This window comes from Carcharodon carcharias, chromosome 5 (genome assembly GCF_017639515.1).
Source record: "Carcharodon carcharias isolate sCarCar2 chromosome 5, sCarCar2.pri, whole genome shotgun sequence".
Lineage (NCBI taxonomy): Eukaryota > Metazoa > Chordata > Chondrichthyes > Lamniformes > Lamnidae > Carcharodon > Carcharodon carcharias.
In genome coordinates this window covers 173,302,409-173,318,242 of record NC_054471.1, presented here as the reverse complement: position 1 = coordinate 173,318,242, position 15,834 = coordinate 173,302,409, and the positions used below count along the sequence as shown (strand labels likewise).

Below are 15,834 nucleotides of genomic sequence, written 5' to 3'. Positions count from 1 at the left end.
GAAACAAAACATGACACTGAGCCACATAAAAAGATATTAGTTCAGATGGCCAAAAGTTTGACCAAAAAGGTAGGTTTTAAGAAAAGTCTTATTAGAAGAAAGTGAGGTAGAGAGGAAGGATATTCCAGAGCTGAGGGCCTCAGCAAGGCTGAAGACACAGCCATCAATATTGGAAATTAAAAGCGGCCTTAAATCAGTGCCAATGGGCAGGGCTTTACAGCATGATTTTTTAAAGGCATTTTTAATCAGTCTCACAAAAGCAAAATATTTTGGATAAAATAAAAACAGAAAATGCTGGAAATGCTCAGCAGGTCTGGCAGGATCAGTGGAGAGAGAAAGAGTTAACGCACATGACCAGTCCCAATCTGATGAAAGGTCATTGACCTTGATGTAATATGTCTTTAAAGGATGACAGCATGCCCTCACTAGAATGGAAGTGTTTCATATGATCCAGTCTCAGTTTCACTTTGGTCTGAGAGCAGAACACAGCACACACAGCTCTGCTGCTGCTGTCTTCGAGCTTTCTACCTTTATATAAATGCTCTTATAGGCCTAGTATCAATAAACGAACCCACAACATGTTTACCCGCTCCCTAATGAATGATTGGTGTCTTTATATCATTATAAAAAGACCAAAAAGTCAAGACTTGTCTCATGCCATGTGGCATGATCTAAGGTTGTTAACCATGTCGTACCTGTACTTAATCTTGCTGCCATGCTGTTTGACCACTGCTTCCACCAAGTCATGTTTTTATATGACTCACTTCCCTGCTGCTATCCCTTAAAGGTATATTACAATACACCTGGAACATTAACTCTAGTTTTCATCAACATCCTGGAGGTGACCACTGTCTAGAAACTGAACTGGACTAGTCATGTAAAAACTGTGACTACAAGAGGAGGTCAGAGGCTGGGAATTCTGAAGTGAGTAACTCACCACCTGATTCGCCAAAGCCAGTCCACCAGCTACAAGGCACAAGTCAGGAGTGTGATGAATTACTCTTCACTTGCCTTGATGAATGCAACTCCAACAACACTCAAGAAGCCTGACACCATGCAGGACAAAGCAGCCTGCTTGATCAGCACCCCATCCGCCCTTAAACATTTACTCCCTTCACCACTGATGCACAATGGCAGCACAGTATGCCATCTTCAAGATGCAGTGCAGCAACTCACCAAGACTCCTTCAACAGCACATTCCAAACCCACAACCTCTTCCATCTAGAAGGACATGGGTTGCAGATACATCACCACCACCTGCAAGTTCCCCTCCAAACCACACACCATCTTGACTTGGAACTACACTGTCGCTGGTCAAAATCCTGCAACTGCCTCTCCAACAGCATCGCTGGTGTACCCTAAAACATAGGCTACAGTGGTTCAAGAAGGCAGCTCACCACCACCTTCTCAGGGGCAATTAGGGATGGGCAACAAATGCTGGCCTAGCCAAGGATGCCCACATTCTGCGAAAGAATTTTAAAAAGGCCTTTCTTGAATTACCCAGGAGCTTGGGGAGCCTATAGTTTCCTGTTGCTTTCTCCATGGCAACACCTCAGCTAATCAGATTAGACTTACCAACTAATCAGAATCCTTTTCTCCTGTAGTATAAGTTGTGATCATTTGAAATCTGACATTCTTGCATTTGTCCTGATGAGTGCAAGATGAAAAGCTTCAGCAACATGTCTCTCTTTTTAGCAATTATCAAGTTCTATCAAACTTGAACAAAAGTGCATCCAGCACTGACTCTGGTAGTATTTTATACGCTCTTATTATATGATAAGATGTTTTGTTCTCCAACAAAAATTGAAACATGCTAGGGTAGAAATTGCACATGTTTTTCAGGCATAATACATGCGCATGGTATATGAATTAGGCAGCAGGGTGGTCCATGCACAATCTGGGCAGGTGTTGGTCCCACAGGTCAACTTGTGAAGCCCGTAGGCCTTAAGTCCCCATAAACCATAAATTAGAGGCTTCATGCCTGTTAAAGGACCGACCCCTTTGGAAAACTCAATGCGCCGACCTCACCTAGGATTCTTCTGTAGCCCTCACAAACACCAAGGAGAGGTAATTTATTGAAGAAAACATCCAAAAAAATAACCTCTGCCTGGGGAGACAGGAGGCGCTGGAATGCTTTTCACAGCTCCACAGCAGTCCCAAAGACTGCTGCCAGTCTCCTTTTGCTTCTCTCTTTCCTGTATTGTCTTACTTGCCCAATCTCAATCACCTCTTCTGCCCCCTTCCAGGACCTACCAGAGGCATTGCAGCAGCCCTGAAATTGATGTCAGCTTCATCAGTCAGTCATCTGGGGATGCCCAGCAGGCATTGGAAGCTCACCAATTTAAATGAGTTTGGTGGCGAAATTTCAATCAGGCTTCAGGTCTACCTGTTCCATTAGGAGTGGTCATTCCTGTTCCAAGCTCACCCAGGTTGGTGCTTTACAATTTCCACCCTACTATGTTAGAAAAAAGTTATTGTTGCAAAGAATAGCTGGATCAAATAAAATTAAGAAAACATTATTCATCACAAGTACTCCCAGTAAATGTGAGTTATGGGAAGGAATCTTTTGGATCTGGAAGGCTTTCATATCTGATCCCAGGTCTGTGCTGAGGTGCGCAATTTCAGCTGAGGCAGAGGTAGAAATGTTACGACTGGTTTCACTGCCCTCGGGCTGGTTTGGCAGTGAGCAGGACTTATTGTCAAAGGTTCCCGTGACCCTGATCATTAACTACTGGAAAGGACAGACATCAAGGGCGGAATCTTGTTGAGGCATTTGGGTCTTGCCGACCAGCTAGAAAGCCAACGAAAGACCTATGCTGACTGTTTTCTGGAAGGCCCGCTGAACCACAAGCCAATCAGGCAATGACAAGGCCAGCAGCAGGTCTCCTCCAGTGTCCAAGACTCCCGGAGGCGGAAGTCTCACCTACCAAGAACTGCCGGATAATCAGAGGCCAGCAGCTTGCACTCAGTAGTACCACTGGGGAGGCCATGGCTGCTGCCAGAAGGGCAGGCACCGGAGTACCAGGATCGCTGAGCAACCCAGACTGCAGTTAAGTAATGTAGCGGCAGGTGGGGATAGGTTTGTGGCGAGAGGGGTGCTGGGGGGTTGGCAGAAAGGGCAGGAGAGTGGCTCTCAACGGGCCTTTCCCCTTCCCCACGGTCAGTCCCTCAATCAGGCATTAAGCACTTTTGATCGAGGACTCCCCCCGACCCAAGGCCCCACAAGGAGGTGACAAGCTGGCCGCACAGCTTTTGTTGCCGTGCATGCCTCATGGTGACAGGCCGGCCTGCAGCTGGGTTAACACCAGCGGCAGCAGGATGATGCCCTTAAATGGTCACTAATTGGCCACTTTAATGGCCTCAAATGACGGTGGGGTGAGAAAGTCAACCATAGGCCTTCCCTCCCAGAACGTAATTCTGATGCAGACGGGGAGGCAGCAGGGTACCAGTACGCTACCATCCCACCTAATTGAATGCCCTCCCCACCTACCAGAAAGAGCAGAATATTCCACCCCAGTAAGATAGGGTTGGATTGTGATTCCCCTCGCTGATAGAATGGCTGCTGGCACTTCTTGTCCAGAATTATGCACGGAATTTTACACCTGTAGGATTTTACGGTCCCGCCAAAGTCAATGGATTTCTGAACTACTCGCCCCATTTTATGGCCCCTCCCAGGCCGCAACAGGGCCATAAAATTCCACCCTATATATTAACAGTGTGGAATTGCATGAGCTACCAGAGACCTACTGGCATCAGTGGAGCTGTACAGCTTGAGAAAAGGGGAAAAATCTGGAGATGGTCTATTATAGGCATACATACTTAAAAATACTTTGTTTGATATCCAGTATGTCTATTATGACCCTGATGGCTATCTAGAAGATCTCATGATAGCAGACACTGTTTGTCTTGTAACCAAGCACATCATCTGGCCTGGCTGCCACAGCTATCAATTAGGTTAGGAAGCATTTTTCAAAAACCATTGCAAAAATGGTATTTTATCATATATCATAGTTTTATGCTTGGCCTGAGAAAGTTAAACTAATGATTCTGAGCTGTAATAAGAGCTTAAAGCAGAATCTATCTGACACAGATGCTGTGCTAAGACAATGTGCTAAGAACTTTTCATGCTCTGCCTCTTCTAGAGTTCCATGGTTACAAGACTTGAGACATGCTTGGATTACCCAACTTGCCTCATTGCAGAAGGGAGTGGGATTGATGGGAGCTAAATAAATCCTCACCTAAGCCTCATAAATGCAAGCACTGTCAATCTTAAGTCAACGGTTGAAAAATAGATTATACCCAAAACAGGCAAGCAAGATCTAGAAGTGCACTGCAAATACCTGTTGACATGGTCCTATATCAATAAAATTAGAGGTGGGGTCTCACTAAAAGTCATTCAACTATGATTTTCATGTCTCTGGTGCCTCGTAAAGTAAGCCAGCACCTACTTAAGTTGAAATAAAAACAGAAAATGTGGAAAAACTCAACAGGTCAACAAGAACTCTAAAGAAGGTTCATACAGACTCAAAAGGTTGACTGTGTTTCTCTCTCCACAGATGCCGCTAGACCTGCTGAGTTTTTCCAGCAGTTTCTGTTTTTTTCCCAGATTTCCAGCATCCGCAGTATTTTGCTTTTATCCCTGTTAAAGCTGAGGTGCACACTGGGCACAGACAATAGGATAGTGCGAAAGAACGACTCTGGGACAGGCAGTCAGCAACACCTAGAGGAGAGAGCGAGAGGAAGACTCTGGGACAGGCAATCAGCAGCAGCAAGAGGAGTGTCCTCTGCAGTCACCGTCGCCGAGTGAAAAAAAAAGTGACATCACTGGAAAACTGTAAGTTCATTGGTTGGTAAGTAACTGCTAGTTTGAACTACCTATTCTAAGTTGATAAAAACAAAAAAACTGCGGATGCTGGGAATCCAAAACAAAAACAGAATTACCTGGAAAAACTCAGCAGGTCTGGCAGCATCGGCGGAGAAGAAAAGAGCTGACGTTTCGAGTCCTCATGACCCTTCGACAGAACTGCTGAAGGGTCATGAGGACTCGAAACGTCAGCTCTTTTCTTCTCCGCCGATGCTGCCAGACCTGCTGAGTTTTTCCAGGTAATTCTGTTTTTGTTTTTCAATTCTAAGTTGATTTCGGGTTAAGGGTGATTACTGTGGCCCAGGATCAGAGGCCTAACACTTCAGCTTCAACTCAGCGGCGAGAGCGAGTTCCAATTGATTTTAAAAAGTGTATTTTGAATCTCAATTCTAACTTGCTTTCAGGTTAAAGGTAAATAGGAGAAATACTTACAGATTGATAAATTAAAGACCAGTAGGAAATTTAAAAACAAATTAAATAAAATAGAGACGCAGGGCCAGGCGATGTGTTGTAGCTTCATGATGTGGGAGCTGGTGGACCCCAATGTGGTTCCTAGTGACCACATCTGTAGCAAATGTTGGTTGCTCGAGGAATTCCGGCTCAGAGTTGATGAGCTGGAGTCTGAGCTTCGGACACTGCGACACATCAGGGAGAGAGAGAGTTACCTGGACGCTGTGTTTCAGGAGACAGTCACACCCCTTAGATTAATTACCTTAAATTCAGCCAGTGGTCAGGGACAGGAGGGTGTGACTATGAGTGAGGCAGGTAGAGGGATCCAGGAAGTAGCACTGCAGGAGCCTCAGCCCTTGCCCTTTTCCAACAGGTTCGAGATTCTTGCTCCCTGTGTGGACGAGAGTGGGGACTCCAGGGAGGATGAGCAAACTGACCATAGCACCGTGGTACAGGGAGCCATTCAAGTGGGAGGAGAAAAGAGAAATGTAGTTGTAATCGGGGATAGTAAAGTTAGGGGAATAGATACTGTTCTCTGTAGCCAGGATCGAGAGTCCCGAAGGCTGTGTTGCCTACCTGGTGCCAGGGTTAAGGATATCTCATCTGGGCTGCAGAGGAACTTGGAGTGGGAGGGGAAAGATCCAGTTGTCTTGGTCCACGTAGGTGCCAATGATATAGGTAGAAGGAGGAAAGAGGTTCTGCTGAGGGAATACGAGCAGCTAGGGGCTAAATTAAAAAGAACCAAAAAAGGTAATAATCTCAGTATTACTACCTCAACCACGAGCTAATTGGCACAGGGGCAATAAGATTAAAGAGGCAAATGCGTGGCTTAAAGATTGGTGTGGGAGAAATGGGTTCGAATTCATGGGACATTGGCGCCAGTACCGGGGAAAGAGGGAGCTATTCCGTTCAGACAGGTTCCACTTGAATCATGCTGGGACCAGTGTCCTGGCGAATTGCTTAAATAGGGTTGTACATAGCCCTTTAAACTAAATAATGTGGGGAGGGTTCAGTTGCATGGAAATATAAAAAAAATCAAAGTTTAAGGAGAGGGTAAGAATGCAGGTTAGTGACAAGGCTGATTGCTATCAAAAAGTGAAAGGAAAGGACAGAGTGTGTGAATGCCATATTGCACCAAAGAATCATTTAAGAGTTGGGAAAATTGACAATAGGGCAAACTTAAAGGCTTTGTATCTGAATGCACGTAGCATTCGGAATAAAACTAATGAGTTTACAATGCAAATAGAGATAAATTGGTATGATTTGGTGGAGATTACTGAGACATGGTTACAGGGAGAACAGGTTTGAGAGTTGAATATCCAAGGGTACTCTGTCTCAGAAGGATAGGCAGGAAAGAAAAGGAGGTGGTGTCGCTTTGTTGGTCAAGGAAGAGATCAGTGCTATAGTGAGGAATGATATAGGCACTGGAGAGCAAGACGTAGAGTCAGTCTGGGTAGAAATAAGAAATAGCAAGGGAAAGAAGTCCCTGGTGGGAGTAATCTATAGGTCCCCAAACAGTAGTTCAGAAGTAGGGCACAGTATAAACCAGGAAAGACTGAGAGCATGTAAGAAAGGCATGGCAATAATCACAGGTGATTTTAAAATGCATGTAGAATGGACTAATCAAATTGGCAAGGGTAGCCTTGAGGGAGAGTTCATAGAGTGTATTAGAGATTGTTTCTTGGAGCAATATGTTGTGGAACCAACCAGGGAGCAGGCTATTCTGGATTTGGTTTTGTGTAATGAGATGGGATTAATTAATGACCTCATAGTAAAGCATGCTAGAATTTCAAGTTCAGTTTGAGAGCAAGAAACTTGAGTCCCATACTAGTGTTCTGGAGTTAAACAAATGTAACTACATAGGCAGATTTGGCCCTAGTGGACTGGGTAGGAAGACTGCAAGGTAGGACAGTTGATGAACAGTGTCAGATATTTAAGGAGATATTTAATTCCTCCCAAATAAAATATATCCCAATGAGGAAGAAAGATGGTAAGAGGGGGAAAAAGCATCCATGGCTAAAAAAGGAAGTTAAAGATAACATAAAGGCAAAAACAAAGGCATACCAAATTGCAAAGGTCAGTGGCAGGCTGAAAGATTGGGAAACTTTTAAAGATCAACAAAGGGTTACTAAAAAAATAATAAAAAGAGCAAAGGTAAATTATGAAAGAAACCTAGCGCAAAATGTAAAAACTGATAGCAAAAGCTTCTACAAGTATATAAAAGGAAAAAGAGTAGCTAAAGTGAATGTTGGTCCCTTGAAGGACGAGACTGAGGAGTTAATAGTGGGGAACGTAGAAATGGCAGTGACACTTAATTAATACTTTGCCTCAGTTTTCACAGTGGAGGACAGTAGTACCACCCCAATAGTAACAGGTAGTGCAGAGGATATAGAGAGGGAGAACTTAGAACAATCACCATCACTAGAGAAAAAAGTACTGAGCCAACCATTGGGATTAAAGGGTGACAAGTCTCCAGAATCTGATGGCCTACATCCCAGGGTCTTAAAGGAAATGGCAGCAGAGGCAGTGGATGCATTGGCTATAAAATTCCAAAATTCCCTGGATTCTGGAAAGGTTCCAGTGGATTGGAAAAATGCTAATACAATGCCCTTATTCAAAAAGTTGTGGGGGGGGGGCTGTGGCAGAAAGTAGGAAACCAAAGACCAGTTAGTTTAACATCTGTCATTGGGAAATTGTTGGAATCCATTATTAAGGAAGTAGTAATGGGGCATTTGGAAAGTCAAAATGCGATGCATCAGAGTCAGCATGGTTTTATGAAGAGTTCTTTGAAGATGTGACAAGCAAAGTGGATAATGGGGACCCTGTAGATGTAATATATCTGGACTTCCAGAAGGCCTTTTGTAAGGTGCCACACAAAAGGTTAATACACAAGATAAGATCACAGAGTTAGGGGTAATATATTAGCTTGGATAGAGGGTTGGCTAACCAACAGAAAACAGAGTCGGGATAAATGTGTCTTTTTCTGGATGGCAAGCTGTAACTAGTGGGGTGCCACAGGGTTCAGTCCTTGGGCCCCAACTATTTACAATCTATATTAATGACTTGGATTTAGGGATAGAAGGTACTATAGCTAAATTTGCAGATGACACCAAAATTGGTGGGAAAGTAAGTTGCAATGAAGAAATAAGAAATTTACAAATGGATATGGACAGGTTAGGTGAATAGGCCAAAATTTGGCAGATGGAGTTTAACATGGATAAGTGTGAGGTTATCCATTTTGGTTGGAAGAATAAAAGGCGACTTATTATTTAACTGGAGAGAAACTTCAGAATGCTTCAGTGCAGAGGGATCTGGGTGTCCTCATGCATGAATCGCTGAAAGCTAGTATGCAGGTACAGCAGGTAATAAGGCAGGCAAATGGAATTTTGGCATTTATTGCTAAAGGAATAGAGTAAAAGAATAGAGGTGTTGTTGCAACTGTGCAAGGCATTGGTGAGACTGCACCTGGAGTACTGTGCACAGTTTTGGTCCCCTTACTTGAGGGAGAATGTCGTTGCACTGGAGGCAGTTCAGAGGAAGTTCACTCAATTGATTCCAGAGATGCGCGGCTTGTCTTATGGAGGAGAGACTGAGCAGTTTAGGTGTATATTCGTTAGAAATTAGAAGGATGAGAGGACATCTAATTGGGGAATATAAGATGCTAAAGGGGATAGACAAAGTAGACTTAGAGCAGATGTTTCCCCTTCTGGGGCATTCTAGAACAAGAGGCCATAATTGTAGGCTACGAGATGGTAGATTTAAATCAGAGATGCGGAGGAATGACTTTTCTCAAGGGGTTGTGAATCTGTGGAACTCTACCTCAGAATGCAGTGGATGCCGGGACGCTGAACAAATTTGAGGAGGAGATTGACGTTTTTAATTAGTAATGGGTTGAAAGGTTATGGGGAGAGGGCAGGAAATTGGAGTTGAGATCAGCCATGATCGTAATGAATGGCGGGGCAGGCTCAAGGAGCTGAATTGCCTACTCCTGCTCCTAGTTCTTATGTGCTTAATACAGAAATGTGATTTTCTTTTTATTCATGAGATCTGGGCATCACTAGCTAAGCCAGCATTTATTTTCCATCCCTAAATACCTTTGAACCACTGCAATCCACCAGGTGTAGCTATACCCACAGTGCTGTTAGGGACAGAGTTCCAGAATTTTGACTGAACATCAATGATTCCCAAGTCAGGATGCTGTGTGATTGGAGGGAAACTTGCAGGTGATGGCATTCCCATGCGTTTGTTGTGCACATTCTTCCAGGTGGTGGAGGTCACAGGTTTGGAAGGTGAAAGCAATTTTTGGTGAGTTGCAATGCATCTTGTAAATGGTATACACTGCTGCCACTGTCCAATAGAGTGGATGGGGTGTCGCTCAAGCAGGCAATCTGCGCAGGTGTTGATCCCACTGATAAATATATGAAGCCTGTAGGCATTTAGTCACCAGAAAACATAAGTTAGTGGCCTCATGACTGTTTAAGGACCCCTATGGATGTCAATGGCCCTGAATGGTATCAAGCTTCCTGAGTGTTGTCGGGGCTCCATTCATCCAGGCAAGCAAGAAGGTTCCATAATACTCCAGGCTTAGGCCATTAGACCATAAGACGTAGGAGCAGAAGTAGGTTATTCGGCTCATTGAGTCTGCTCTGCCATTCAATGAGATCATGGCTGATTTGATAATCCTCAACTCCACTTTCCTGCCTTTTCCCCATAACCCTTGATTCCCTTTCTGATTAAAACTCTGTCAATCTCCACCTTGAATGTACAAACAACCCAGCCTCTACAGCCCTCTGCAGTAAAGAATTCTACTGATTCACTATCCTCTAAGAGAAGACATTCCTCCTCACCTCCGTCTTAAATAGGTGACCCTTTACTCTCAGATTATTCCCTCTGGTCCTAGACTCTCCCACAAGGGGAAACAACCTCTCAGCATCTACCCTGTCAAGCCCCCTCAGAATCTTATGTTTCAATGAGGTCGCCACTCGTTCTTTTAAACTCCACTGAGTACAGGCCCAACCTACTCAACCCCTCCTCATAAGAAAATCCCTCCATATCCAGGATCAACCAAGTGAAACTTCTCTGGACTGCCTCCAATGCCAGTATATTTTTACTTAGATAAGGGGACCAAAACTGTTCACATGATTCTAAGTGTGGTCTAACTAGTGCCTTTTTCATTTTAGCAAGACTTCCCTATTTTTATATCCATTTCCTTTGAAATAAAGGCCAACATTCCATTTGCCTTCCCTATTACCTGTTGAACTTGTATGTTAGCTTTTTGGGATTCAAGCACAAGGACTCCCAAATCCCTCTGTGCTGCAGATTTCTGCAGTCTTTCTCCATTTAAATAATATTCAGCTCCTCCATTCTTCCTGCCAAAGTGCATAATCTCACATTTTTCCACATTATATTCCATCTGCCAAGTTTTTGCCCAATTAACCTGTCTATATACCTCTATAGACTCTGTCATTCTCACCACTTGCCTTCCCATTTATTTTTGTGTCATCCACAAACTTGGCAATAGTACATTCACTTCCCTCATCTAAGTCATTAATATATATTGTAAATAATTGTGGCTCCAGCATTGATCACTGTGGCACCCCACTAGTTGCAGGTTACCAATCCTAAAAGTGTCCCCCTTATCCCAACTATCTGTGTTGTATTAATTAGCCAATCCTCTATCCATGTTAATATACTACCCCCAACACCATGGGCTCTTAACTTATTAAGCAGCCTTATGCGTGGTACCTTATTGAATGCCTTTTGGAAATCCAAATATATTACATCTACTGGTTTCCCTTTACCTATCCTGCCTGTTACCTCCTCATGGAATTCTAATAAATTTCCCTTCATGAAGCCATGCTGACTCAATCACAGTGCAGAAGAGGCCCTTCGGCCCATCGATCTGCACCGACACGTGAGAAACACCTGACCTACTTACCTAATCCCATTTACCAGCACTTGGCCCACAGCCTTGAATGTTATTACATGCCAAGTGCTCATCCAGGTACTTTTTAAAAGGATGTGAGGCAGCCCGCCTCTACCACCCTCCCAGGCAACACATTCCAGACCGTCACCACCCTCTGGTTAAAAAGGTTTTTCCTCACATCCCCCCAAAATCTCCTGCCCTCACCTTGAACTTGTGTCCCCTTGTGACTGACCCTTCAATTAAGGGGAACAGCTGTTCCCTATCCACCCTGTCCATGCCCCTCGATCTTGTACACCTCGATCAGGTCGCCCCCTCAAGTCTTCACTGCTCCAACGAAAACAACCCAAGTCTATCCAACCTCTCTTCATAACTTAAATGTTTCATCCCATCTGCTTGATTATATTATGCATTTCTAAATGCTCTGCTATTATATCCTTTATAATTGACTCTAACATTTTCCCATTGATGGATGTTAAGCTAACCGGTCAGAAGTTGCTTGTTTTTTGTCTCCCCCACCCTTTTTGAATAAGGGTGTCATTGGCAGTTTTCTAATCTTCTTGTGTTTTCCAGAATCTAAGGATTCTTTGAATATTACTACCAGTGCATCCACTATCTGTGTTGCTACTTCCTTTAATATGCTAGGATGCAACGCCTCAGGTCCGGGGGATTTATTGGCATCTGCATTATTCTATGCCCAAATATATCCTAATGATTGCGCTTACTTGGTTGCTTAAATGCAATGACCTCATAACGAAACGATAGGGGAACTCAGATGAACATAAAATATAAACACAGCGGACTTACAAAATTCAACAATTGCCTCTGCACCACACCAAGGACCTTATTTAAATGACAAAATAGTGCAACAAAGTTGAGGGACGATGAGTGCTCCTCGAAAATTGTGACTATGTACTCATTAATGGCATGCAATAACTGCATAATAGCAAAATATTTTCCATTTTCAGTGTTTCATGAAAATGGTACTGCAGTGTATGAGTAATGAGAATGTCCCTCATTTATAGTCTCAAAAATAGCTTGTGTTCAAACTAAGGGAAGTCAAAATTTTCTCTTCACCGAGAAAATGTTGCTGGGCTATGATGTCGTACTCTATCTGACTGGTCACTTTCGAACTGGCTTAACTCAACTCCTGCAGTGAATAAATAATTACACAAACAAGTAAAACAGAAGAAAATAAAGAACTTGTGTTGCTAATACATTTCTCCTGAACTACACAGTCTGTTATGTTATATCTCTTAGTTTCCCAAAGCACATCAATTTAAGAACTTTCTGGCAGGTGAACAGCAGCGAGAATTAGAAAGTCATCCAGGACTATTTTAACTCCTGGGACTATTTTAACTCCCTGGAATATATTTAAATCTACTAGCTAACTTCCAACCTGTTCTGGGTGGAAAATTGCATTATGCAGAGATCATCCATCAACAACAGGTAAGTGGCAGACCAGTTACCAGAATTCACGGATGTCGAAGTCCAAGCTTTCTTATGGAAGCCAGAGGTGCATTACTGTCTGTCTTGGCCCCAAAAGGAAAGGTTAAAAAAGTAAACTGAACTTTTTGTGACTCTACTGGCCCTGATCCTTTTTTCCATTGGGTTAATCTGGTGGAAAACCTGCCAGTACCCCTGCTTAAAGCTGCAATCAGATCCCAATTACTCACTGGGACCCAGTGTATGGTTGTTAAAAAGGGCCCTGCTAGCTTTGTGCCAATGCCCTTGTTGCCTGCTCAGAAGAGCAAGTGAAAATCCAAATCAGTCAGCTCCTGTTACTTCTAGGGCTTGTGCACAACAGGGGCAATTTCAATTCCCACCTAGCATGTAAGGCTGACACAACCCATTTTGATTGTTTTAATGTCTGGAAAATGAAATACAATTACACGAAAAGTATGGAGCAAAACAGCTACTTTCTTCAAGGGCCTCAACTAAATATGGGATTGAATTTTAAGCTCAAAGCCATACCCTGAAGTACCCAGCCATTGAGTCTTTAATAGGCTTGAGGCGGGTCTTCCACTACCTTCCAAGAGAAAGTCCCGCCTCAGAGAGTTACCAGCCAATCAAATGGCCAGCAGCACTCTTGTCCCAGTAGCACCACTTTTTAAGTTATTACTTTTATTCTATTTCCATTTTTAGGTAACTCTGCAAAAGCTACCTCTTTGTTCAAGCTTTTATTAATCTGCCTTTATGTGGTTTAGTGCAATATTTTGTTCAGCAATCTGTTCTAATAAGGAGCTACATAAATGCAAATTGTTGTTGTTACAGCAAAATGTTTGAATGCAAATTACTTATCGAATTTAAAAGGCTTCTTATGCATTTGCTTTCATCTAAAACCATTTTAAAAGGTTAATCAACACTTCAAATATAGCAGTTACCAGCTCAACTCAATCAACTGATGTGGACAAGTAATTTGGCCAAATGTACATTTTATGGAATAAACTTAAAAAAAATAACTTCTAGATTGAATAAGTAGGTTTATTATTTCATTTTACTCCCTGGAGTTACAGGCTTGAAAATTCCATTTTTAGCTCTTCAGCTGACAATTTACAAAGCCCCATTGAATTTCTGTTATTAAATTATTAAAACGAAAGCAAAATATGCATCAAAACAGTTTACTTTTAAAATCGGCAAAAGTAAGTTTGGTCTGAGCTGAGCTAACCATGAATTGGGGGCTGTACCTTGAAGTAACTTCACATGAGCTATAATTTCTTCATATTTTATCATTCCTCGGAAAAATACGAGAGAGATTGTTACAATAAAGAATAATCTTACCCAATAGAGCATTTCGGCCATTATCATCCGGTAAAAATCGTTTATCCACAGCACAGACTAAAAGGTGCTCAGGAAGGTTAGGAGACTTGGCACCGATTAATAAGAATCCTGATGGCACCTCAATCTGCTCATTCGACATAGAAACAAGTCGCAAGTCCTTTCCTGCCTGACAGAAGCCTAAAAACAAAATTTGTAAGTATCAGACTAAAACAAGTTCATTTTCCTTCCTCAGGCCTGAAAGAAAAGTTTGCTTCCTAGCAGCAGAACTGTTATAAATAAGCTAACTGGGTTGCATGGTTGGAACATTTTTCATATGATCTAATCCACAGAGTGATTGAAGTTAATTTCTAAATTTGTACTTGTTTGAAAATTAAAGTGCATCTTTAAATAAGCAGCACAAATCCAAAACTACAGACAGAACGAGTAGTTTATGTGCCTTTACAGAAGAGGTGCAAATATCTCTTGTCCTACATTTAATATTGTTTTCTACCTCAATACATTTTAGATCAACGGGAAAAAGCTTTATGTTTTTGATCAGAATTACTTGTTTTCATCCCGTCCAAGTTCTTAACCCTTTTGGCACTGTGAAAATGTAAGCTTTCCCAGTACAAGCCAGTTGTTGTTGCTATAACAACTCATCTAGCCACAATGCAGGGCTTGGCATTGAAATATCATGCTAATAGTTGACCTGATCGTACACCTGTGGTGCATACAGGCCAAACTTTGAATATGTAGGCCTGAGCCTTCATATGCAAGACAGCATTAAGGATAGGTTTTCAGCCAATCAGGTATTATTTAATTGACTCCAGAAAACCAGGAGAAACAGGTATGTAAATATATTTAAAGCTATTGTACAAATGGAATAATGGAAATGCTGAACTTGTTTACAGTAGTGAGGTGAAAAGTAAATAAAATCAAGGCAAAGGTAAGTACTTTTCTGCAGGGAAGGAGAGAAAAAGCCAATGGTAAGTATCTGCCAGATCACTTGCCTATGCCTCCAAAGAGTTTACTAAGGAGTACAAAAACAGAATTTCCTGGAAAAACTCAGCAGTTCTGGCAGCATCGGTGGAGAAGACTTGACGTTTCGAGTCCTCATGACCCTTCAACAGAACTGAGTGAATATTAGGAGAGGGGTGAAGTATAAGCTGGTTTAAGGTGGGGAAGGGCGGGTGGTTGTAGGGACAAGCAAGCAGTGATAGGAGCAGATAATCAAAAGATGTCACAGACAGAAGAACAACACCTCTTTATTCTTCTGTCTGTGACATCTTTTGATTATCTGCTCCTATCACTGCTTGCTTGTCCCTACAACCACACCCTCCCCCCACCCCACTTCTCTCCCCCCCCCACCATCACCTTAAACCAGCTTATATTTCACCCCTCTCCTAAAATTCACCCAGTTCTGTTGAAGGGTCATGAGGACTCGAAACGTCAACTCTTTTCTTCTCCGCCGATGCTGCCAGACCTGCTGAGTTTTTCCAGGTAATTCTGTTTTTGTTTTGGACTTCGAGCATCCGCAGTTTTTGTTCTTATTATTAAGGAGTAGGCCTACCCATTCTCTGCAGATGGGTGTGATTTATAGGGCAAAAGCAAAGAGGGAAAGACAACTGAAAAAGATGGTGACCAGAAACAACTCCTCATCCTAAAGGAACTTTAATATTTATTGTTACTTGTGGTTTCATTTTATATAGGCTATTTCTGTAAAATGGATATCCCTCTTATCAAATAGAGATGAACTTATTAGAAGCATTATTTTAACTGGAAATGGCAATGAAGGAAGCATATTATTGCCTTTGCTCTTATGTCCACCAGATAGCAA

At 42.6% G+C, this 15,834-nt stretch overlaps 1 protein-coding gene across 1 annotated transcript in view; it reads right to left on the bottom strand.

Moving 5' to 3' along the window:
- greb1 (growth regulating estrogen receptor binding 1) overlaps nt 1-15,834 on the bottom strand; it is a 342,458-nt gene that overhangs the window by 157,147 nt on the left and 169,477 nt on the right. The window contains exon 8 of the mRNA XM_041187420.1: nt 14,019-14,195. Coding sequence (XP_041043354.1) covers nt 14,019-14,195 — 177 coding nt within the window. The remainder of the gene's footprint in view (nt 1-14,018; nt 14,196-15,834) is intronic.